This window comes from Dromiciops gliroides, chromosome 2, assembly GCF_019393635.1.
Source record: "Dromiciops gliroides isolate mDroGli1 chromosome 2, mDroGli1.pri, whole genome shotgun sequence".
Taxonomy (NCBI): Eukaryota; Metazoa; Chordata; class Mammalia; order Microbiotheria; family Microbiotheriidae; genus Dromiciops; species Dromiciops gliroides.
Window position 1 is genome coordinate 398083532 of NC_057862.1, and position 25351 is coordinate 398108882.

A 25351-nucleotide genomic window follows, 5' to 3' on the forward strand; every position below is an offset into this window, starting at 1 on the left:
CAGCTGAAAAATTTTCATGTGACAGTGATATTAGTATTGAGAGATGAGAATTATATTTCTAATTTTTTGTTATCCTGTTAATAGGTAATAGGCCTCATTTAACCTTCTCTATTCTGATCAATTAATTTGTATACCTGTTCTTTAGATCTGGATTATGTTGTTTTGAAATATCTAGAGTCTAAAAGAGTTAAATGAACCCCAATCACAGGGTTTCATATTGTGCTTCCAATGCCTTAAAAACCAAATTAGTGGATATTCTTAGATTTGGACAACTTTCAGTTTCCCTTTAAATCTTTTGTCCATCAGAGCTTTGAGAAAAAAAATTAAGATATATTGTCAGCCTTTTAAGTCATCCATGTGTAGAGGAGCACCTTAGTGCTTGAATAATGACTGTCCAATTTGTCCATGGATGGTGAGCTCTGGATTTCCCATCTATAGGGAGCTTCTGACAAATGAAAAGAGCTGGCCCAGGAACATTTTTGGGTGCATATCACGAGTATGCAACTAGGTTTTCCTTATTCTCCATTTGCCAGAATAGCTAGCTGGGCTCTTCTGATCACACGTTTCAGGCCTTGAATTAGAGATAAGGGTATTTATTTATCCTCAGATATGTAATATATATGTGTATATCCTAGATGGCAAGAATGCCCTACAAAGTGCTATCATAATTTTATTATGGATCTACTGTAACCTTTACCTGTTCCCTGGGAGAATTAAGTAAGTATGGCCTTTTTATTTTAGCTTCTTGTTGGGTCTGAGGATTTTGACATCAGGGTTTTTAAAGAAGATGAGATTGTGGCAGAAATGGCAGAAACAGAGGTAAGAGAGAACCTAAAATGGGTCAGTGTTTTTTCAAAATTAACCTGAAACAGGGGCAGCTAGGCGGCATAGTGGATAAAGCACCAGCCCTGGATTCAGGAGGACCTGAGTTCAAATCTGGCATCAAACACTTGACACTTACTAGCTGTGTGACCCCGGGCAAGTCACTTAACCCTCATTGCCCTGCCCCGCCCCCACCCTCCCAAAATAGCCTGAAACAGATGGACACAACAAAGCCTGTTATAACTTGAGGATGAAATGTGTTCTTCATTACAGAGAAACAGCAATGTGAGAAACCTATTTAAATTGTTTGCTCTATAGATGAAGCAAAGTGGGAATAATGAACATACCTGAATACATGTTCAGGATTTCTCCTGGGTTTGGGATGTGATAATGAGATAGAATAAAGTTCTCAGTGTGAGCTTTTCAATTAGGGATAATAGCAAGTAGTGGGTTGGTTACCCATCACTGGATTTCTTCAAGTAGAGGCTGGATGGCAGTTTCTTGGGAATATTGTTGAGAAGTCCAGTAGGTACCCAGGAGCCAGGCTCTGCTTCTCTCAGTGGCTCCTCAGAGGGATAGGGTCCAGGCCCTAAGCACAGCCAGAACCTCTAGCTTATAGCTTCTTTGTTCCAAGGTGCGAAAGGGAGAACAGAACCAGAACTCCAAGCGAGGGAGCTCTAAGAGACAGGCAATGGCCTTCTCAGCTGCCCAAGGGCCAGAGGGCCCAGGCCAAGGGGTTGAGGTAGATGACCTTGGAGTTCCCTTCCAACTGAGATTCTGTAAAAGGTCTACTGAAATAAAAAGAAAGTACTAAAGAATGAATAGAGTCTTAATAAGCATTGTTGCATATGCATATTGTATAGGGCACGCCAGATTTGGAGTCCTGTCTCAGAATGCTCATGTGACTCTGGACAAATCACTTGACCTCACTGTGTCTCACTTTCTTCCTCTATACAACAGGGGGTTGAACTTGAGGACTTTTTGAGTCCCCTTCACCTCTGAATCTATGAGTCCATGGATTTTAATGTGAGGTTCTGGGGAAAGTGAGATTTAATTTGTTTAAATTTGGAATTTGTAGAAATGTTGGTCTATAGGGCCATTTCCCCTCTCTTTTTAGTAAGGCTTATTGCTGATCCAGCATTTCCCACTCAGATGAATCAAAATTCATTTGGCCAATGAGCAGTGTTAAGAATTGCCAAAGAATGCCTTGAGCTAATCTGACACTAGTGCTCTATGTTCAGAGTTAAGTTAAGTGGGTGGTTTAGCAAAAATGATGTAGGTAGAAAGGAAGTTATATAATGTAAAAAATAGATTACATAGTTGATTTATCTATTTTTGTATCAGAGTTAGAATTAGAAAGCAAAACTTCAGGATCATTTGATGTAATATTAAGTTTAAAATTTAAACTTAAAGGGGACAATTCAACTTAGTCCTAAAAGAGTATAATCTTGTTTTATGGATGACTTCCTTGCAATAATATTTTATAGTATAGATTACGATAAATACATAGTGAATATAATTGTAAACATGTACTTTTGGCTTCTCACTTTAATGAATATTTTAATGCATTTTTTAAATCATAAAAGTATTTTATTATTTTCTAGTTACATGTAGAGATAGTTTTCAACATTTGTTTTTATAAGATTTCTAGTTCCAAATTTTTCTCCCTCCTTCCTTTCCCCCCTCCCCAAGACAGCAAGCAATCTGATAAAGGTTATATATGTACAATCATATTAAACATTTCCATAATGCCTTTTTTTTAAAAAGAAATAGCCAAGTAGTATATCTATATCTTTCTTTATCTCTCTCTCTCTCTCTCTTGCACACACACACACACACACACAAATTAGATTTTAAAATTTGGGATCACTATAAGATATTCTTTTATCATATTATAAATCTTGCTAGATATGCATTCAATTAGCACTTTTTAATTTCATAGTTTTCACTTTATACTTTGCTAAAACTTCTGCTGCTTACTATTGCTAGAAAGACAAAATTTTGTTAAATTATATTTAAATCTGTTCAGCTATTTCTTAGGTAGAAATACACCAGGAATGTACATTCAAGCCCAATTTTAACACAAATGTAGCAAAATATGCAATTTTGTGTCTTTGTTTTGCATTAAATGGAATTTTAGTGACAATCATGTGCTGTGTTTCTTTTGTGTATGCTTTTTATAGACAATTACTTCTCTTTGTTCAATGTATGGCAGTCATTTTGGATATGCTCTTTCCAATGGCACAGTTGGTGTTTATGACAAAACAGCGCGATATTGGAGAATTAAAGTTAGTATGATTCAACCTCTGATGTTCTGCAACTTTGTACTTTCTATTGAGAGAGTTGTACTAATTGTTTCTTTCTTTTCTTTAGTCTAAGAATCATGCGGTGAGCATTCATGCATTTGACCTTAACTCTGATGGAGTATGTGAACTAATCACTGGTTGGTCTAATGGAAAAGTAAGTTTAAATAGAACTTAGTTATTCAATATAATTTCCCAAAACTTATTGGTTAAGAATCAGAACACATATCCCCTTCAAGAGGCAGGTGTAACATGTAAACATGAGTTGAATAGCATGCTATTTCAAGTTTGGCTAATTGGGGACTTGGAGCAAATTGGCTGAGTGAGAGGTCATGTTAAAGCCCAGCTGCTCACCTTGATCTAAAAATAGTAGAAAGGGCACCAAATCTGAGACAACAAATAGTAAAGAAAGGAAAGAGGGAAAATTATTTGAAGAATGACATGACAGAAAAACCAGTAGAGTGAAAGAAAAAATAAAAATGAGTTGACATTTAAGAACAGGTTTCAAGACAATGTGTAAATAATAGAATAAAGAAATCAATAATAAAAATGGAAGAACTGTAACAACTATCATGAGGACAAAATGATAGTTCATCATTAATCCTTTGGGATCATCTTGGATCATTGTATTGCTGAGAGTAGTTAAGCCATTCACTGTTCTTCATCAAGCAATATTGCTATCTCTGTGCACAATGTTCTCTTTTCCCCCCTTTTTTCCCTTTTTTTTTTACAATGTTCTCTTTTTTTTTTTTTTTTTTTTTTTTGCAGGCAATGGGGGTTAAGTGACTTGCCCAGGGTCACACAGCTAGTAAGTGTCAAGTGTCTGAGGCCGGATTTGAACTCAGGTACTCCTGAATCCAGGGCCGGTGCTTTAACCACTGCGCCATCTAGCTGCCCCCTACAATGTTCTCTTGATTTTGCTCATTTCACTATATATCAGTTCATACAAGTCTTTCCAGGCCTTTCTGAAATCATCCTGCTTGTCATTTCTTATAGCACAGTAATATTCTATCACCATCATATACCACAGCTTTTTTAGCCATTCCCCAATTGATGGGCATTCCTTTGATTTCCAATTCTTAGCCACCACAAAAAGAGCTGCTATAAATTTTGTACAAATAGGTCTTTTACTTTTTTTTTTGGAATGTCTTTGGGATATAAACCTAGCAGTGGTACTGCTGGATCAAAGGGTATGTACAGTTCTACAGCCCTCTGGGCATAGTTCCAAATTGCTCTCCCAGAATGGTTGGATCTTTTCACAACTCCACCAACAGTGGATTAGTGTCCCAGCTTTCCCACATCCCCTCCAACATCCAATATTTTCCATTTTTGTTATATTTGTCAAAGAGTAAGAATTTTTTTTAAAGTATTGATTTTGTTTATATATCACATTTATTTCTGAATATATTCTTTCCCTTACTCCTTTACCCACCCAGTCATTCTTTTCTTTGTGAAAAAACAATTTTTAAGGGAAAAAAAAAGCATTTTCACAAAACTAACACATCAACCTCAAGATTAAGAAACTAAAACAATGCTTATATGTTTCCAGGGCTCAAGTAGGCAATTAAAAAAAAACAAACCACCTCAAACCTTGTTTGAGGCCTATTGAAAAATAAAAGTAGAGTCTATGGGCATCCTTCTTTTTCAAAAGGAGTAAAAGTAACTAGGAGGAGGAAAGGGGGAAGAACTGAATTCATATGTCTCAGAAGTAACCTTTTTTAGAGTGGGTATGTTCAGAGGAAAGTTTTTCAAGCAAGTCCATTCCTTGATGGTTAGGGAAGGGATATGAAAGCTGTGGTCTTTGGGTCTCTTGTCATGCCTGCTGGCATTGGAAGAGATGGCAAAGAATAATGGGGAGGCAGAACTGGTGGAGGAATCAGCAGTTGGAGAAGTAGCAGGACTTTATTCTCCCTATGGTGAGACAAAGTTTAATGGGACATTACAGTATTTTTCTCAGAGGTGCTGTATGGGGGGAGGGGTGCTTTCAAGTGGGTTTCATCAAGAGACAGTGGGTTTCTTGATGGGAGGTGGGCTTCTTAGGACCCTTTCTGATCCCAAAGGAGGAGAAATTTGGATTCCTGGGAGTGCCTGGCATAGAGAAGAAGTGGGCAGGGGCAAATAGGTCCATAGGGATAATATATTGGTTTCAAAATGGTCATGTAGTGGGTGGGAAAGATGTTGGGGAAAATCTGTAATCATACTTTGATGGACTAGATAGAGGACAAAGTAAGTTTTTATGTTCCAAAGTAACCCACTTTTTTTTTTTAAATGAGAGTTGCAAAACCCTGAATGAGAAAGTATATTCTAGAGTCTCCTTGGAAAGGAAGAGGGTAAATCAAGGGATTAAGGGATGAATTTAACATTCTGTGGAAATGGTCACCATTGATGAGTATTATTCATACTAAGAAGTTAGATGCTTGAGGTGTGAGGCAAGGAGGGAGGAGGGTAAAGAGTGAAAGAGGGAACTGATAAAGGTAGTTTCTAGGACTCTGGGATTGGCATGGGTCCTCTGACACTATCACTGCTGTAGTGCAGGCCCTTATCACCTCACACATGGATTACTGCATTAGCCGGCCTCAAGTCTCTCCCCTCTCCAATCCATTCTCCATTCAGCCACCAGTGATTTTCCTAAATCACAGAAACCATATCACCCACCTACATAGTAGACTCCAGTGGCTTCCTGTGGCCTCTAGGATCAAATACAAAATCCTGTTTGGTGTTCAAAACCTTTTATAGTAAAGATTGAATAAAGAACATACATCTTTATCAATATGCCTTTATTAAAACTGATCAGGTGATAACACATAAAGTCAGAAATATTAAACATTTGTTTAGAGCTAATTTTTTTAAGGGGGTCTGATGATAGATTTCACTGGCTTAGGAAACTCCTAGTGATGGGATTCTTTCTGCCACTGTAGACTAGCAACAGCTATGGAACATGTGCTCATTAAGAATTATTTGGAGCCCTGAGAGGTTAAAAGATTTATGAGAGACAGAGATCCAGTTTGTGATATAAGTTTGACTTGAACTCAAGTCTTTCTAACTTTGAGGCCAGCCCTTTATCTACTACACCCCACTGCTTCTAAGCAGTCTCAGAAAAAGAAAATGAGCAGATCATAAATAAACTATCAAATCAGGGAAGGGAAAGGAGAAACCTAGTCCAAAAATTTTTCCAAGTGAATTCTATCAGATATTTAAAGAGCAATTAATATCTATGCTAAATAAATTGTTCTCCTTAATATAGAAAGAAGATAATATACTAAGTTCTTTTTATGAGAAAAACATTATCTTGGCAACCAAATCAGGAAGAGATGAAGCAGAAGAGAACTGTAGAACAATATTATCTGTAAATCTTTTTTGGTTGTTTTTGGTTTTGTTTTTGTTTGTTTTTTTGTTTTTTTTTGTGGGGCAGTGAGGGGTAAGTGACTTGCTCAGGGTCACACAGCTAGTAAGTGTCAAGTGTCTGAGTCCAGATTTGAACTCAGGTCCTCCTGAATCTAGGGCCAGTGCTTTATCCACTGCACAAGGCTAGCTGCCCCTTATCTGTGAATCTTGATGCAAAAAAAATTAAAATAGAATTTGAGCAAAGAATCTCTATCAAAATATTTAAAAAGCATTTATTCTGACAAATTGTATCTTTACTAGGTATAAACAGTTAAGTCTTTAGGAAGCAATTAAAATAATTAATCTCATAAATAACCAGTTACGTTATTTTTACATATTTGTATCAATAGGTACAGAAAATGTCTTTAACAAAACAGTATTCATGCATTCATTTTAAAAACATTAAAAAGGCATATAAATATTAGGGCCTTTCTTTAATACAATAAAAAATATATAGCTAAAATCAAGCAATAGCATTGTTTGCAGTGAAGTAACACTAGAAGCTTTTTCACAAAGTTCAGTAGAATGTAAGAGGAAAGCCTCTTTTCTCACTATTATTTGACAGAACAATTATAAGCACTTATTAAATGCTTACTCTGTGCCAGGCTTTGTGCCAGGTGCTAAACATTAGGGATACAAAGACAAAAATGAGAGAGTTGCTGTGTCTGAGGAGCTACAGTCTAGTAGTACCAGTACTAGAAATGATAGTTAGAGAAATTATAGAAGAAAAATAAAAGGAACATTGATTGGGAAAGAGAAAGCAGAACTACTTGTATTTGCAGACAGTATGATGCTTAGAAAATCCTGTATAATTACTGAAGAAACTAATTGAGATTGACAGCTTAGCCAAGGATCCAAAATAAATACACAGATATTATCAGAATTTATGTATCTTATGAACAAAAACTTGAAGAAAGCTATAGAAAGAGAAATTATATTAAAAATTACTATAAAATATATAAGACGTACTTAGTCACCATCAGGATGTATATAAATACAACTATACAGTGGTTTGGTTTTTTTACAGAACTCAAGGAATCCAAATAGGATAAAAAATTGTAATGAAATTATTCATTTTTGGTCATACCATTACAATAAAAATGATAATAGTACCTAAATTAATATACAATTTTAGTCATGTACCAAACTACAAACATCACTTTTAAAAATTAGATTTAAAAATTCACATGGATGAACAAAAAAATCAAGAATTTCAAGGGTAATTTTGGGGAGGAAGGAGGAAAGGATGAATGAAAAGGACTTAGCAATACTATCTTTAATCAGTAATTGGCAAAACTAATTAGTATTTGTTAAATGTAGACATGCTAATCATTGGAACAATCTAGATAAGCAAGAAGATCTTGATGCAAGTAGTTATAGTCACCCAGAGTACTATAAATTTAATAGCACAAATTATGAGAGGAGGAATTTCCTCTTGAACAAGAACTACTGGTAAGGCTAGAAAGTAATTTGGCAAGGAGCAGTTATGTGCCACAGTGGATAAAGCACCAGCCCTGGATTCAGGAGTACCTGAGTTCAAATCTGACCTCAGACACTTGACATTTACTAGCTGTGTGACCCTGGGCAAGTCACTTAACCCCAATTGCCTCACCAAAAAAAAAGAAAGAAAGAAAGAAAGAAAGAAAGTAATTTGGCAGAAAATAGGCATTGACCAGCATAAAATATTACATGTCACCATAGTTCCAGATAAGTAAGCAATCTAAATGTAAAAGTTCACACCTTAAAAAATTAAATAAGAATGAAAGGAGATACTTTTCACAACTATAGTTAGACAATAAGTCATAATGAAGGGATAGAATAAAGCAGGATGTGGACTGGGAAAAAAAAAAGAAAACTTCCTTTGTATCAAGAAACTCTGATAAGTCTGGCATGCACAGTGTATAGGGAATTGATATGAATATATAAAACTAAGCCATTTTCCTTAGCCTTTCCCCCCCCACCCCCGCAAACTTCATCTCTCTCTTTATACAAATATCCACTATTTCTTTGTTCCAATCTCCCCCCTTTTAATCAATGAAACAAACAAAAAAAAACCCCACAAACAAAAAAAACCTTTTCATAACAAACATATATAGTCCAATAGAACAAATTTTCACATTGGCTATGTCCAAATTCACTTTGCATTTCAAGTCAACCACCTCTGTGGCATGAGGTGGGCAATGTGTTTCATCTTCAGTCCTTTGAAGTAGTGGTTTTCACCACATTGATAAGGGTTCTAAAATGTTTCAGCGTTGTTTTTATATACAATGTTGTCATTTGCTAAAATTGTTCTACTTCTACTCAACTTTATTCTGGATTAATTCATAGAGGTCTTCAAAGTTTCCTCTAAAACTGTCCATTTTATAGCACAATAATATTCACCACATTCCTTTACCACAATTTTTTAGCCATTCTCCAGTGCAGGGCATTGCCTTAGTTTTTTGCTTTTGGCTATGTCGAATATTAAAATATAGCTTTTGTATCTGCCTGCCTCCTACAAACAGATCAGAGAAATAATGTTTAATCTCTCCTACAAATTAATAAACAGATCAGAGAAATTACAACATCTTACATCCCCTACAATGAACCAGATCAGAGAACATGATATAGCTGCCTGTCTCCTACAAACAGATCAGAGAAATAATATTTAACTTCTCCTACAAATCAGAGACAGACAGAAAAAACATACCTGTCCTCCTATGAAAACAGAGACAGACAGAAAAAACATAAATATCAATTTAATATTTTATTGTTCCAAGAAGAAAGTTAACAAAACATGATCATATGGAGACTTCCCTCCTAAGAGAGAAGCTCAGAGAACTCCCCATTTCTGAGGGTATATAAGGTTTTAGTCCATTGATTACAGGGTGTTGTCAGTTTCAATAGTAAGATACAGAAGTCAACCCAGAAGCAAAAAGTAGTTTAACAATTTCAGTTATAACAAGTATGGAGGAAATACAGAAGCATCATGATAAGACTACAGGATTCCAAAAAAGGGTTTGGCAAGGAAGAGGATGCCCAGATGTTACCATAAGATAGGGACTTACTATCCTGAGGGAAAAGAAGTCTATCTGCTAGCTATCTAGGCTCAGCCTGGAGTTCAGTTGAAGGACATTTTGCTCCTATTATTCCAGGGTTTCATAAAACTCCCCTTGGATAATAAGGTACCTCCATCAAATCCAGGTGAGCCATAAATTCATATTAACAGCTACTATGAAATGTTTTTGTTGTAAATATTTTTGTATAGATGGTTCCTTTTTCTCCTGACTTGATCTCATTGGGGTGTAGTAGAGCTGAGTCAAAGGGCAAGCACAATTTAGTATATTTTGGGGCATAATTCCAAATTCTTTTTCAGAATGACAATATCATCTTAAAGCACCATTGCCACCAACAGTGTACCAGTGCACCTGTTTTTCTTTAGTCTCTTAAACATTTTTCTTCCTTTTTTGTCATCTTTGCCAAATTGATAAGTGTGAGGTGGAACTTAAAGATTGTTTTAATTTCAATTTCTCTCTTAGCAATTTGGAACATTTTTTCATGTGGTTGTTTGTAGCATGGATACCTTCCTTTGAGGACAGCCAGGTGGCAAAGTGGATATAGTGTTGGCTGGGCCTGGCCTCAGGAAGACTCATCTTCATGAGTTCAAATCTGGCCTTAGGCACTTAATAGCTATGTGACCCTGGGCAAGTCACTTAACCCTGTTTGCTTCCCATTTCCTTGACTGTAAAATGAGCTGGAGAAGGAAATGGCAAACCAGTCTAGTATCTTTGCTAAGAAAATCTCAAATGCAGTGAAGAAGAGTGGAACATGACTGAACAACAACGTTTTCCTTTGAAAACTGCCTAGATAGCAACAATTTTCAAAAGAAGAAATGTAAACTTTTTTTTTTTTTGGTGAAGCAATTGGGGTTAAGTAACTTGCCCAGAGTCACACAGCTAGTAAGTGTTAAGTGTCTGAGATCGGATTTGAACTCAGGACCTCCTGAATCCATTGCCAGTGCTCTATCTACTGTGCCACCTAGAAATGTAAACTTCTAACAATCATATAAAAGGGCTTCAAATAATACTAAGACAAATTGAACTGAAAACAGTTCTGAGATTTCACCTTATATCCACCAAATTGGCAAAGATCATGAAAGAGAAAAATAGTGTTGGAGTAACTGTGAGAAGGCAGGCATAATGATATGTTGTTGTGAAAATGAATTGGTCTAGCTCTTCTGGAAAAATAAATTGGAATTATGAGAGAAAAGTTACTACCCTTTGATCTAGCAATTTCACCACTAAGCTTATTTCCCAGAGTGTCAATAGGGAAAAAGGTCTCATATCTATTAAAATATAACATTTCTTTTTTTCTAGTATCAAAAACTGGGAAACAGTGGATACCTATCGATTGGCAAATGCTTACAACAAAGTCTGGAATGGGAATGCAATAAGATTATTGCACTGTAAGGAATAGTGACTATGAGGAATTAAGGAAACAAGCAACAGTTTGTGTGAATTGCTGTAGAGTTGGTAGGGGGAGCGGATTTAGGATGAACACTATGCACAATAACTTCAATAAAGTAATTGGAGATAAAGCTAAGAGACAATAGAATGCAAATAAAATACCATGGCCAAAGTGGTTTCCAGGTGCTTGATCTTGAGCACAGCCCCTTTCTTTTTGGCAGAGAGCTGACACATTGGTTCATACTCCATCAGTAGTGATTGCTCTGTTGGATGACTTTTTAAAAGGTTTTTTTTTTTATAAGAGTAGTTTTACTGTGTTATAAAACCAAAATGTATCTATAGGACTTTTTATTTTAAAAACTGAAGCTTTATTCTTGGAACAGCTGTAGGAAGCCACTTATGTTAATATACTGGTGTTGGAAGTATGAATTGGTCCAGATATCTATACCCTTTAACTTAGCAATTCCAGTGTTATGCATAGACTCCAAGGAAGTCAAAGAAAGAACAAAGATCCCCCATATACACCAAAATATTCATTGTAACATCTTTTTTTGTGGTTGAAAAGAACTTCAAATTATAGGTATTTATCAACTGGGGAATGGTTAGACAAATTACTTTATATTAATATAATGGTTTGTTGTTGTTATTCAGTTGTTCAGTCATATCTGACTGTATGTGACCCCATGGATGCTGTCCATGGGGTTTTCTTGGCCACTGGAGTGGTTTACCATTTCCTTCTATAGCGTCTCCATTTTACAGATAAAGAACTGAGGCAAATAAGGGTTAAGTGACTTGCCCAGGATTACACAGCTAGTAAGTGCCTGAGACCAAATTTGAACTCAAGTCTTCTTGATTCCGGACCCAGTGCTCTATCCACTGCACCACACAGCACTATAAAAATTATGAACATGAAGACTTCAGAGAAACAGAAACATGAACTGATATAGATTAAAGGAAGCAGAAGCTGGGAAATACTAGATAATAATTACTATAATGGAAAGAAAAAACCCCCAAACTGAACACTGTGTGATTATATTTGACCAAACTCGACTTTGGAGAAGAGTTGGGGAAATGAACTGTCTTTATGGTATAATGGAAAGAATGCTGCATTTGGAACGAGGGGAGCAGGGTTCCAATTCTGACTCTGTTATTTACTGTATCTTTGTCCTTGGCATCCTCTTTGGGTCTCACTTTCCTCACCTACAAAATGAGGGGCTAGAGCAGATGATCTCTAACATCCCTTTTAGCTTTTAATCTCTGATCCTGCAGCCTTCCTTTATTATAGATATGAGGGACTATGAGTGTGGAATGTGCCACATACTGGAGGACGCAGTTGATCTTGGTGAATTTGGTTTTTGTCGTCTTCTTTTTCTTTCTTTGTCACAAGGGGAGGCTTGCCAGGAAATAGGATGGGGAAATATGCTTGGAATTGAATGTTATATAAAAAACAAATTACATTAGCAAAAACCTATTAATTTAAAAACAACTTTTTTAAATGAAACTGTGACAGACATGTTTTTTTAAAAAGCCTGGTTTTTCTCAATACACCTTTAAAGGTTTTTAAATTGTTTCCTATCTGGTCAAGTTGAGATTTTTAAGAACCTCATTTTTAATTTGTATAAAAGTACACCTAATTTTTTCAAAAATCCACAAACTGCAAGCACCTGTTAATAAAGGTCTTTAAATTAAAAAAAAATGAAACTGCAAAGAGACAGCAGTATTGTTTGATGAAGAACTGTTAATGACTTGACCATTCTCATCCCAAAGGACTAATAATGAAACATACTATCCCCCTCCAAAGAAAGAACAGATATTGATGGAACAGACTGAAACATGCTGTTTTCACTTTCTTTCATTTTTTTTAATCAAGTTTCCTTGTACAAAATGACAAATATGGTAATGGTTTACATAATTATACAAGTATAACCCATATCTGATTGTTTGCTGCCTCAAGGAAGGGGGAAGGGAGGGAGGGAAAGAGGGATAAAAATTGGAACCCCAAACTATAAATAAAAATGTTTATTATTTGAAAAATAATTTTTTAAAAAAATGAAGCTGGATGTTATAAACAAAGTATTTCTATCCTCTGAAATAAGCACCAGTGAGTGTTTGAATTAGAAACTGTGGCCACCTGTGTACTTTCTACACTGTCCCTGCCTGTTAGCCTTTCTGTTATTACCTTTTATTATTCTTTTGCATGCTTCCTGGAAATTCAGAATTAATGGGAAAGATTATGTTGTACATAAATAAATATGATATGTTAAAAATAAATAAAAATACAGTATATTAAATAAAGCTGAAATGGGCAAGTCATTTTCCCTCCCTAAGTTTCAGTTTCCTTGTTTGTAAGATTGTGGGGCAGAAGAGAGTTGAAGGGTGACATAGATGATCCTTAAGTCTTTTCTCTTCACTAACATTTAATAATTCTGAATTTTTCTAAATGTAATTTAAAAATCAATGTCTTTTGCTTTGTACTCTCAGCCAGAATTAGTCTCCAATATGCTGATGGGCCTGAGTGGTAGCTGCTTAGAGATAGCTAAAGTAGCTGCCAAGTCCCCATGGATACCATTCACTAGTTAGTGCCTTCTTCTTGCTCAGGGCCCACTCTCCCAAGGATAATGAGCTCTTCTCTTTTTCTTCCTGCAGTTTCCTTTATCTTTGACCAGTAGCCTCTGGCAGGGCAGATATGGTGGTATCTGTACTACCAGAGACTAGAAATACGGACCCCCTCCTCTAGTTGCTTCAACTTTGATTGCTTAAGAGTTTATTGGATTGGAACAGTGTGTTTCCCACTGGGAGGGTGTGAAACCTAAATGAGAAAGGCACATTTATTCTTTGTGAAATGAACACGTGGGATCTGTTCAAGACCAGTAGTGATATCAGAGATCATCAAGTAGCTAGACTTAAATTGAAAGGAAATGGGCTAGGCCTATTTAGAGGGCTCTGCTTATATGCTGTTATCTCTGTACAAGACAGTTCACATCTCATCAGAGACGGTGCCATCTACAAGGCGCACTCTTGCATTATTCTGTATTGTTAACATGTTTGAGTACAGCATTCCATAGAAATGGCAGTCGCTTTTGGTAGGTGGTATAAGATTCCTGGCATGCTTTATTCTTTGGTTACAATGTTCCCAAAATGGTGGTTCTGAGAGGGCAGATTGGCACCTTCTTTGCAACTTAGAGTTTTACTATGTTGCAACATAGAGTTTACTATGTTACTGTGGCCCAGAGAGGGTAATGTCACATAGCCAGGATGTGTCAAATGTTAGATTTGAACCCAGGCCTTCCTCTTTTCAGTTTTCTATTCACCATATTATGTTGTCCATTGTAGATTTTTGGTAATAAATAGTTATTGCCCAGAAAAATCCATCCTTTAATATCTATTTTGTTTTTGACATAGGTTTGTTTCTATCCATAGTCATAATTATTTTACTTATACAACTTTCTAGAACAACAAAAAGTTTGGAGATGTTAGGATAGTCAACTTCAAATGTGTGAAGGACTATATCAAGTGGAAGAGGGGAGTGGATTTTTGCTATGTAACAACAGGAAGTCACAATGTAACCAAGAAGTAGAAGTTACAGGGAGGCTGGTTTTGGTTAAACGTATAAGGAAGAATTTTCTAACAGTGCTGCCCTGGAGTCAGACAGGCTGCTGTGTGGAGAATTAACCAGTCTGTTTCCTGGTAATGTTCAAAAGATGTCATAAAATGGATTCCTATGTATGTGGGTTGAAAGTTGGGCCAGATGACCACAATAGGTACCTACTTACTCTAAGCATCTATGTTTTATAATGTGTAAAAAGTCCTGCTTTTCTTTTTCAGGTTGATGCCCGCAGTGACCGAACTGGAGAGGTCATCTTTAAAGATAACTTTTCTTCAGCAGTTGCTGGTGTGGTGGAAGGAGATTATAGGATGGATGGCCATGTGCAGCTAATCTGCTGTTCAGTGGATGGGGAAGGTACACTGGGAAGTTTGGAGAGAGGTAGTATAGCATAGTAGATAGAGAGACAGCCTTGGGTTTAGGAATCCTGATGTGGGTTCAAGTGTGGACTCTGATTTCCTGGATGTGTGACCTTGGCAAATTGCCTCAGTTACAGAGTAGGCACTGACCTTTCTCAGTACAGGGAGTTCCTCACTGGGAGCCCCCTTCACTAATGAAATCACAGGTCTAGTTTAAAAGCAATTTCTTTTTTAAAATCCTCTGTGGATTTTATTGGGAAAAATAATAGAGAATCTCTCCCCAAAGCATTGTTACTCAAATCTTTTCTCACTTAGTAAACACACTGTTCAGTCCATCAGGCCTCATGTTTTGGAAATGGACGTGATGTAACCCAGTAATGTATCTCCCTCTTGTATAGTGCGGGGTTATCTCCCTGGTGGTGCAGAAATGAAGGGGAACCTGATGGATACAAGTGTGGAACAGGATCTGATCCGGGAGCTTAGTCAGAAGAAACAGAACCTATTGCTAGAACTACGTAACTATGAGGAAAACTCCAAGGTATTTCTCAAAACAAAGCTGGGGCCATGCCAAAACATTTCAGGTTGCAGGCAACAGCAGACTACCAGAGAAACTACATGGTGGTGACAAGTGGAATTTACTTTCTAAATTCTATTTGTAATTTATTTTGATAGAATTCACAAAATAACAGAATATCAGAGATGGGAGGAACCTGGAAGGTTGTCTAGTCCACCCTCATTTTATTGGTGAGGAAAATGAGGGCCAGAAAGCAAGTGATCCACCAAAGGTCCCCCAGCTAGAAAGTGGCAGAGCCAGTGACCTGAGCCCAGATCTTCTGACCCCAATTCACTGTTCCTTCTGCTCTACCATCCATTCATTCAAAACCCATTCATTACATGATGCAGAGCCCTGTGTTAGGGAGGTGCTGAGGGAGGGATGAAGTTAATTAAAAATGCTGATCCCTGCCCTCACCATACTTAGTTAGCAGGATGATGGGGTAGGAATAGGTAGGGTAGGAATTAAAATTGGGCACACACAAATATGCCATGATATCTATGATGCAGAATGGAATGTAAGAACATCAGAGAATGTAAGAACCCTACTTTGTACTGTGTAGCATGAGATAAGAAAGATCATTTTCAGCTGATTACTAAATAGGGGAAGGGAAGGGAATGAGCATTCATATAGCACCTATGATGTGCCAGGTACTGTGCTAAGGGTTTTACAATTCTTATCTCATTTCTCTTCACAACAACCCTGGGAGGTCAGTACTATTACTATCTCCATTTTACAGTTGATGAAACTGAAGTAGAGGTTAAGTGACTTTCCCCAGGTCACACGGCTAGTGAGTTTCTGAGGCTGGATTTTAACTCAGGTCTTCCTAAAGGCAAGCCATGCAAGCTATTCATTGCACCATCCAGCTGACAGGAAATCTTTGCTTAGAGGTTGAATTGCCATTTTATTTGGGAAGTTGACCAAGTTGGAACTGAATGGTGTTTTTCAGCAGGCTGAATCAAGCAGTCCAATGAATGAGTCTGATGGGCAGCGGGGAATTATCCCAGCCAACACAAAGCTGCAAACAGCCCTTTCAGTGAACCTGGGCTCTGACAGCCAAGCTGCTCATGTGGAATTACGCATCTCAACCTCAAATGGTAGGAAATTATTTACAGCTGCTCATTGTTGGAGAACATAATCCTTTTGGTGTAGTTACTGAGCTATTGTTTTCCCTCCTTCCTGTAGACACCATAATTCGAGCAGTGCTTATTTTTGCTGAAGGGATCTTTACGGGTGAAAGCCATGTGGTACATCCCAGCATTCAGAATCTTTCCAGCTGCATCCGAATTCCTATCACTCCACCAAAGGATGTCCCTGTTGATCTGCACATGAAGACTTTTGTGGGCTACAGAAACAGGTGTTGCAGTTGTATACTTTCTTTTTTTCATAATAAACATTTTTACTTAAAGTTTTGAGTTCCAAATTCTATCCTTCCTTCCATCCCTCCCCTCATCCCTCCTTGAGGTGGTAAGCAATCAGATATAGGTTATACATGTACAATTATGTAAAACATTACCACCAGATGCGTATTTTCTAAAACATTTCAGTATGTCCTGTTTCTGGAAGAAGAAATATACATGATAATATGTTTACTGGACTAATTCTGGATGTGCTATTTCTTAGCTGTGTTACCTTGGACAAATCATTTAATCATTCTGAACCTCGGTTTCATAATCTCTAAAATAATACCTATTGTACCTCATAAGGTTGCTAGAAGGATCAAATAAGATACAATGACAAAGTGCTAGACAAAATCAAATCAATTCAATGATCATCTATTAAGTACCTACTGTAGCCAAAGTTCTATGCTGAGCACTTACAAATGTAAGGTGGCATTATTACATATTGTAGACCTTCAGTAAATGGTTGTTGAATAGAAATGTGCAGGCCATGAAGTATACAGCCATTTCATTAATTTTCCTACCCAGTCAAGGCCTTTTTTTAATGCCTTGTGTTTATTGTCTAGAAAAATTATGAAATTTTTTTCTAGAAGATTTTAGATTTGGATTGTTATTTTTTTCTTCTTAGATCTAGTTTTGAAATTTAAAAAAATGATTAGTAGTATTTTTTCCAATTACATGTAAAGATACTTTTCAACATTTATTTTTGCAAGATTTTGAGTTCCAAATTTTTCTCCTTCCCTCCCTTTCCTCCCCCCTTCCACAAGACAGCAATCAACCTGATATAGGTTATATATGTACAATCATGTTAAATATATTTCCACATTAGTCATGTTGTGCATGAAGAAACAGAACAAAAGGGGAAAACCACAAAAAAAAAAAACACAAAAAAGTGAAAACGGTATGGTTGGTCTGCATTCAGACTCCATAGCCTTATATTGTTTTATATGTATTATATTGTTTCTGTGAATTGAAGAGACCTGTTAACATACAAGGTATTTCCATATTCAGATTTACTTAAGTTGTCACATTCTAGCAGCATTATGTTGGCCCACTGCTTTCATATGCATTTTATAGGATGTGGACCAAATGATGTTATGAAGTAAGGTGTTAACATTCGACTTTAACATAATCTTTTCACTTCCTTTGATCTAGCACTCAATTTCATGTGTTTGAATTAACACGACAGCTACCCCGGTTTGCCATGTATGCACTGAGTACCCCTGACCCTACCAAAGAACCACTCAGTTTTGTTAACTTCACTGTCAATGAACGGGTACAAAGGGTAAGCATTCTTTTGTACATTTTACTTGTATTTAGTTTGTAGTTCAGTGTTTATACCCCCGAAATATTTATTTCTTTTGAAATACCTAGAGGGAGGGAAATTACTTGAGTGTGTACATTGGTACCAGTAATGATCTGATGTAGGAGAGCTATGCAACTCTTGGGATTGCCCCATTTAAATTCGGCAGTTATGGTGAAAACATTACTGAGCTTTCTCTCTAACCGAAAGAAAAAAAAATGCCATTTTCCCAAACAGATGCTGCAACAATTCTTTTTTGTTTGTTTGTTTTTTTGTTTTTGGTGGGGCAATGAGGGTTAAGTGACTTGCCCAGGGTCACACAGCTAGTAAGTGTCAAGTGTCTGAGGCCGGATTTGAACTCAGGTACTCCTGAATCCAGGGCTGGTGCTTTATCCACTGCACCACCTAGCTGCCCCCAACAATTCTTTTTTGAAAAATATTTTATTTTTTCTAATTACATGTAAAAATTTTTAACATTCATTTTAAAAAATTTTGAGTTCCAAATTCTCTCCCTCCCTCCCTCCCTCTACTCTTTCTTCATTGAGAAAGCAAGCAATTTGATGTAGTTTATACATGTGTAGTTATGGAAAACGTATTTCCATATTAGTCATATTATAAAAGAAAACACAGACCCCCCAAAACAACAAGAACAAGAAGAAGAAAAACAGTAAAAATAGTACACTTCGATTTACATTTAGACTCCAATCAGTTCTTTCTTTGGAGTCCTTTTCATCGTGAATCCCTTTGAGTTGTCTTGGATCATCGTGTTGCTGAGAATAGCTAAGTCATTTACAGTTGATCATCATATAGTATTGTTATTATTGTGTACAATGTTCTCCTGCAACAGTTTTTACCATAACTTTCTCACTTTCCTTGTTTTACCATTTGGTAGTACTAAATGCTAAGCCAGCTATTATACTTGAACTAATTATTCCATATATCCTTGATTCTTTAGTACCTAAAACTGATACTTTTAAAAATTACATACTTTTTTAAATCATAAAAGTATTTAAAAATTTTTTCCAGTTACATGTAAAGATAATTTTCAACATTTGTTTTCATAAGATTTTTAGTTCCAAATTTTTCTCCCTCCCACCTTTTCCTCCCCCCCTCCCCAAGACAGAAAGCAATCTGATATAGGTTATATATATAATCACATTAAACATGTTCTGCATTAGTCATGTTGTGAAAAGAATCGCAACAAAAGGCAAAAACCTCAAAAAAGAAAAAACAAAAACAAAAGTAGAAGCAGTTTGGTTCAGTCTGCATTCGGAATCCACAGCTCTTTTTTCTGGAAGTGGAGAACATTTTCTATCATGAGTTCTTTGGAATTGTCTTGGATCATTGTATTGCTGAGAAGAGCTAAGTCTATCACAGTTGATCATCACACAATGTTGCTGTTGCTGTGTACAATGTTCTCCTGGTTCTGCTCACTTCACTCAGCATCAGTCCACTTAAGTCTTTCCAGGTTTTTCTGAAATCTGCCTGCTCATAATTTCTTACAGCACAATAGTATTCCATTACATTCATATACCATAACTTGTTCATCATCCATTCCCCAATTGAAGGGCATTCCCTCGATTTCTAATTCTTTGCCACCACAAAGAGATCTACTATAAATATTTTTGTACATGTGGGTCCTTTTACCTCTTTTATGATCTCTTTGAAAAATTACACACTTCTGTCCTACATTTCTTAGAGGGTTAGAGAATCACACTTCTCAGCTACAGCAAACTGTTGATGACACATAAAAGAGATTACTAGTTATCATAGCCCAATTCTACTTTGAGGTCTGCAACAAAATAAAGGAAACACAGATTTATCTAGGTTTTTTATTGAGCATATATACCTCCAGCTAGAAGCCATGCGGGATGAGTTTGTTGTATATATGTAACTAGAATCCAATTTCCCTCTGGATGTATATCTTATATTCATTAAACGACATCCTCCTTTCCTGACATAGAGTTACTCCATTCCATCCCCTGAATATCTTTTCCTCCTGTCCAGATCTGCTGAATATAACTTTATGTGTAAATATGTATATGTTAGTAGGTCTGATAATGCTCTTCAATGCCTTTTCTGTATGGGTGTCCTTCCGTTAATATCTTATACTAGATTTTTTAAGAAAAACATTGAGGGTCTTGTACATCACATCTGGGGGAGGTGGAAGGGAACAAGCATTAAGTAAATGACTAAGTTATGTTTTAGCTTATGACCAACAGAATAGTAAGAATGGAATCATGAATGTTGGCAAGAACCATGGTGGAATTATCAGTGTTGCAAGTATAGAAAGAGTGGGAATAATGTAGGACTATATACGGTTTATGAGTTGTTGATCTCATTCTGATTTTTGTTACTGGTATTTTACACTATGTTCTATAGAATGTGTGTTTTCTCTTAAGAAAATCATAAACATAAATAAATACACTTATCCTTCACTTTATGGATTTTTGCTTTAACAGACAACCATTATTTAGATTCTTTTTCCTATATGGGCCACTTTTTACTTTTTTTTTTTTTGCGGGGCAATGGGGGTTAAGTGACTTGCCCAGGGTCACACAGCTAGTAAGTGTCAAGTGTCTGAGGCCAGATTTGAACTCAGGTACTCCTGAATCCAGGGCCAGTGCTTTATCCACTGCGCCACCTAGCCGCCCCTTACTTTTTACTTTTATGGGCAACTTCCTCTATACTAGCAGTTGTTAGCTTCCTTAAAAGGGATGGCACACTCCTGCACCTCGACCAAGCAGAAACACCATCTGCATTAGGTCCCCATCTCTTTGGTGGCCCTCTTTTGGGATTCCTTTCCCCTCAGTTCCCATTGCGGTGCCAGTCAGTCATTCTGAGAAATGAAGAATTCCCTTTTCTAGTACTAATGCATCCATAGTTGGAGTGTTCTCTTCCCTGTACTATCTGTGATCCCCTCTACAAACAATAGATATGTGGGTTTCGCATTCAAGAATTGCTCTGTATTTCTTTTTATTTTTCAAGGGTATGATTTTTAAAAAATGATTTATTTTTGGGCAGCTAGGTGGTGCAGTGGATAAAGCACTGGCCCTGGAGTCAAGAGTACCTGAGTTCAAATCCAGCCTCAGACACTTGACATTTACTAGCTGTGTCACTGTGGGCAAGTCACTTAACCCTCATTACCCTGCCCCCCCAAATATATATATATATATATATATGTTCATTTAAAAAAAACCCTAAATTCTAAATTCTCTCTCTTCTCCAGCCCCTACCTCACTCATTGAAAAGGTGACCAATATGATATCAATTATACATGTAAAAAAAAAAAAAAGCAAGACAAATAGAGTAAAAAAGAATGCTTCAGTTTGCACTCAGAGTTCATCAGTTTTCTCTGGAGATGAATAGCATTTTTCATTAGGGTTCCTTTGGAATTGTCTTGGATCACTGTATTAAACAGAGTAGCTAAGCCTTTCACAGTTAATCATCCTTATAGTATTACTATAGATATTACTATGTACAGTGTTCTCCTGGTTCTGCTCACTTCACTTTGTATCAGTTCATATAAGTCTTCCCAGGTTTTTCTGAAACTATCCTACTCAACATTTCTAATGGCATAGTAATATTCTATCACAATCATACACCACAACTTGTTTAGCCATTCCTCAATTGATGGGCATCACCTTAATATCTAATTCCTTGCCATCACAAAAAGAGCTACTATAAACATTTTTGTACATATATAGGTCTTTTACTTTTTTTTTTTTAATTTCTTTGGGATACAGACCCAGTAGTAGTATTATTGGGTCAAATGGCATGTACAGTTTTGGGCGTAATTTCAAATTGTTTTCCAGAATGGTTGGCCCAGTTCACAATTCCAACAGTGCATTAGTGTCCCTATTTTTCTTTTTCTTTCTTTTTTTGTTTTTTAGTGAGGCAATTGGGGTTAAGTGACTTGCCCAGGGTCACACAGCTAGTGCGTGTTAAGTGTCTGAGGCCGGATTTGAACTCAGGTACTCCTGACTCCAGGGCCGGTGCTCTATCCACTGTGCCACCTAGCTGCCTCCCTATTTTTCTATATCCTTTCCAGTATGTCATTTTCTTTTTCTGTCATGTTAAGAATGGCTGTGTATTTCTTTCTTCCTTTTTTTTTTTTGTGGGGCAATGAGGGTTAAGTGACTTGCCCAGGGTAACACAGCTAGTAAGTGTCAAGTGTCTGAGGCTGGATTAGAACTCAGGCCCTCCTGAATCCAAGGTCAGTGCTTTATCTACCACACCACCTAGCTGCCCCCATGGTGTATATTTCTAACCCTTTCTCAAGCAGATATTTCATTTTATTACATGTTTTTTAAGGTTGTCATGTGGCTAAACCAGAACTTCCTGTTACCAGAAGATAGTGAGATCCAAAATGCTCCGTTTCAAGTCTGTTTCACATCCCTACGAAATGCTGGGCAACTCTGTATAAAAATAAAACCAAGTGGAGAGGTAATATTGAGTGCTATAATCACCTTCATTCTGTTTATGCAGTCTTTATTAGAGTGAGGACAGTGTCCCAGTGAGACACTAGAAGATGGGTGAAAGTATCATAAGAAGTCTTCATGACATAAACCAGCCATTCCAGCCCTACCAGTTGCTATTAATTTTTTTTTTGGTGGAACAATGAGGGTTAAGTGACTTGCCCAAGGCCACACAGCTAGTAAGTGTCAAGTGTCTGAGGCTGGATTTGAACTCAGGTCCTCCTAAATCCAAGGCCAGTGCTTTATCCACTGTGCCACCCAGCTGCTCCTGCTATTCATTTTTTGACACTGAGATTAGAATCTAAAACATCTATAAGCGGGAAAGGCAGAGGGCCAGTTTAGGGGCCAGCTCTTCCCTAGAGGCTGAAGCAATGATTCCTATGGCAGCCACTTGAGATCATGGCAAGGAGAGGGGCATGTTAGTGGCAGTCTCCTGGCAGTCATTGACAATTGGCTTACATGCCATTGTTGTCACAGGTTGCCAACCCCATTACACTAAATGCCTTATCTTTCTCCATAGCTCTAATGGGCACATAGCACCTTACAAAAGATTTTCAATTCCATAGAATGATGGTACAAAAGCAGAGGTAGAAAAGATGAAGACAACAGAAACAGGGTCAAAACCGTAAAAGACTGTGGCTGTTTTATTTTTATTTTAATGATAGAAAATTAGTTGATAGGCCAGGACTCAGCAATAGCAAATGCATCCATCGTTGATTCACTTAATAAACATTTGACAGGTGCCTGCTATGTGCCAGGCACTGTACTGAGTGCTGGGATACAAGAAAGGCAAAAGTCCATCCTGTCCCTCAAGGAATTCACAATCTAATGGGGGAAGACATATGTAAAGAAGTTGAAAAATTGGGGGGTGGAGGGAAGGAGAAAAGAGAGAGGAGAGGAAGGGTACCTGACACTGGGGCCTAATAAAGTCCTGCAGTCAGGTGGAAATAATGAGGTGGCTGCCATGGGCCCCCACCTTAAATAAAGGATCTGGGAGGAGCTCTTCATTGTCTTCCCCCAACCTTCTTCCATACTACAAGGTGCAATGAATGCACTGTGTGATATCTAATAACTGTTCACTATGTGTATAAGAGTTTTAAGAGGGAAAATGCCAAATCTGCTGTACTTACTTTTATTTTGTTAGATCACTGTCAATACAGATGATATTGATCTGGCTGGGGATATCATCCAGTCTATGGCTTCCTTTTTTGCTATTGAAGATCTTCAGGTAGAAGCTGATTTCCCTGTCTACTTTGAGGAGTTACGGAAAGTACTAGTTAAGGTATGGACACACCATGACTACATTTGTGAGGACTATTGAGCTGGTCATTTGGAATGTGTCAGCTATGAGATCTTCACATAAGTGAACCTTGCTGAATGTTAAAAGAGAAAAGAGACAATTGCCTCTTTAGTAGGCTAAGTTGGATTCGGAGTTATTTATATTTAGTCTTTTTGCAATGTATGAAACTTTCAGAAATCTACAAGTGTTTCTTTTGCCAGGTGGATGAATATCATTCTGTACACCAGAAACTTAGTGCTGATATGGCTGATCATTCCAATCTGATTCGTAGTTTGTTGGTCCAGGCTGAGGATGCACGTCTTATGAGGGACATGTGAGTAGTCATTATGGTGAAGACTTAGCTTTTTAAAAAATGTGTGCAATCACTATTTCCAGTTAGAATGCTTTATCTATCTTTTTACATGAAGGTTGTCAATAAAATATTTAGCTGGTGATTGTTTAAGTTAATTTTAGTGAACTAAAATTTATTAGATGGCTACTTGTGCTATTCCTAAAAGATTCCAGCTTCAAAAAGTTGAAGGAGCAAACACCTTTAACTACTTACCAGTTTTTCATAGGTATTTGGATGGATCCATGATCACACTAATATGCTGGGTTGAATTCCCTCTACCAGTGCAGATCAGAATCCATGCATGTCCTTTCGTCTTGCGCCATTCTCATTCAACTATTCCAATAAATGGAAATGTGCTGTGAAATGCCCTGTACTCTTCCTCTGAATGTTATGGTATTTTATGGATATTTGTGGGACATTTAGCCATCCAGATGCTGTTGGCCACTATATCACTGCCCCCCTCCTTTTCCAGACATATATATCCCTCATGATGCTTTGCTGTTGTTGTTCGGTTTGTTTGTTTGTTTTGGCTAAATCTTAATCACATGCCATCGTTGTTAATATACTTCAGATTACTTATACTTACTGAACAGCTTTTCCTTTTCTGGGTCACCTAGAATTAAGATTCCTCTGAGATTGTAGCCTTCCATAAGAAAGGCAGTTGTTTGACACAGAAGAGATTTTTGAATTGGAAGTCAAGAAAATGGATTCAAATCCCATCTCTGACACTAGCAAGGTGGCCATGGGCAAGTGTAATTGAATCTCCCTGAGTCTCAATTTCTTCATTTGGAAAATAGATAATATAGTGATATCTGTGGTACCTGTTTCACAAACTTGTTGTGAGGCTTACATGAGATAAGGTATATAAAGTGATTTGCAAACTTTAAGAAATGATCATCAGGGGCAGCTAGGTGGTGCAGTGGATAGAGCACCAGCCCTGGATTCAGGAGGACCTGAGTTCAAATCCAGCCTCAGACTCTTGACACTTACTAGCTGTGTGACCCTGAGCAAGTCACTTAACCCCAATTGCCTCACCAAAAAACCAAATCATCATCATCATTATTATTAC

At 37.1% G+C, this 25351-nt stretch overlaps 1 protein-coding gene across 1 annotated transcript in view; it reads left to right on the plus strand.

The window, feature by feature from the left end:
- BBS2 (Bardet-Biedl syndrome 2) overlaps nt 1–25351 on the plus strand; it is a 45069-nt gene that overhangs the window by 13718 nt on the left and 6000 nt on the right. The window contains exons 5-15 of the mRNA XM_043986736.1: nt 742–819; nt 3006–3110; nt 3196–3282; nt 14780–14915; nt 15316–15455; nt 16420–16567; nt 16656–16827; nt 18026–18155; nt 22488–22619; nt 23796–23933; nt 24152–24264. Coding sequence (XP_043842671.1) covers nt 742–819; nt 3006–3110; nt 3196–3282; nt 14780–14915; nt 15316–15455; nt 16420–16567; nt 16656–16827; nt 18026–18155; nt 22488–22619; nt 23796–23933; nt 24152–24264 — 1379 coding nt within the window. The remainder of the gene's footprint in view (nt 1–741; nt 820–3005; nt 3111–3195; nt 3283–14779; nt 14916–15315; nt 15456–16419; nt 16568–16655; nt 16828–18025; nt 18156–22487; nt 22620–23795; nt 23934–24151; nt 24265–25351) is intronic.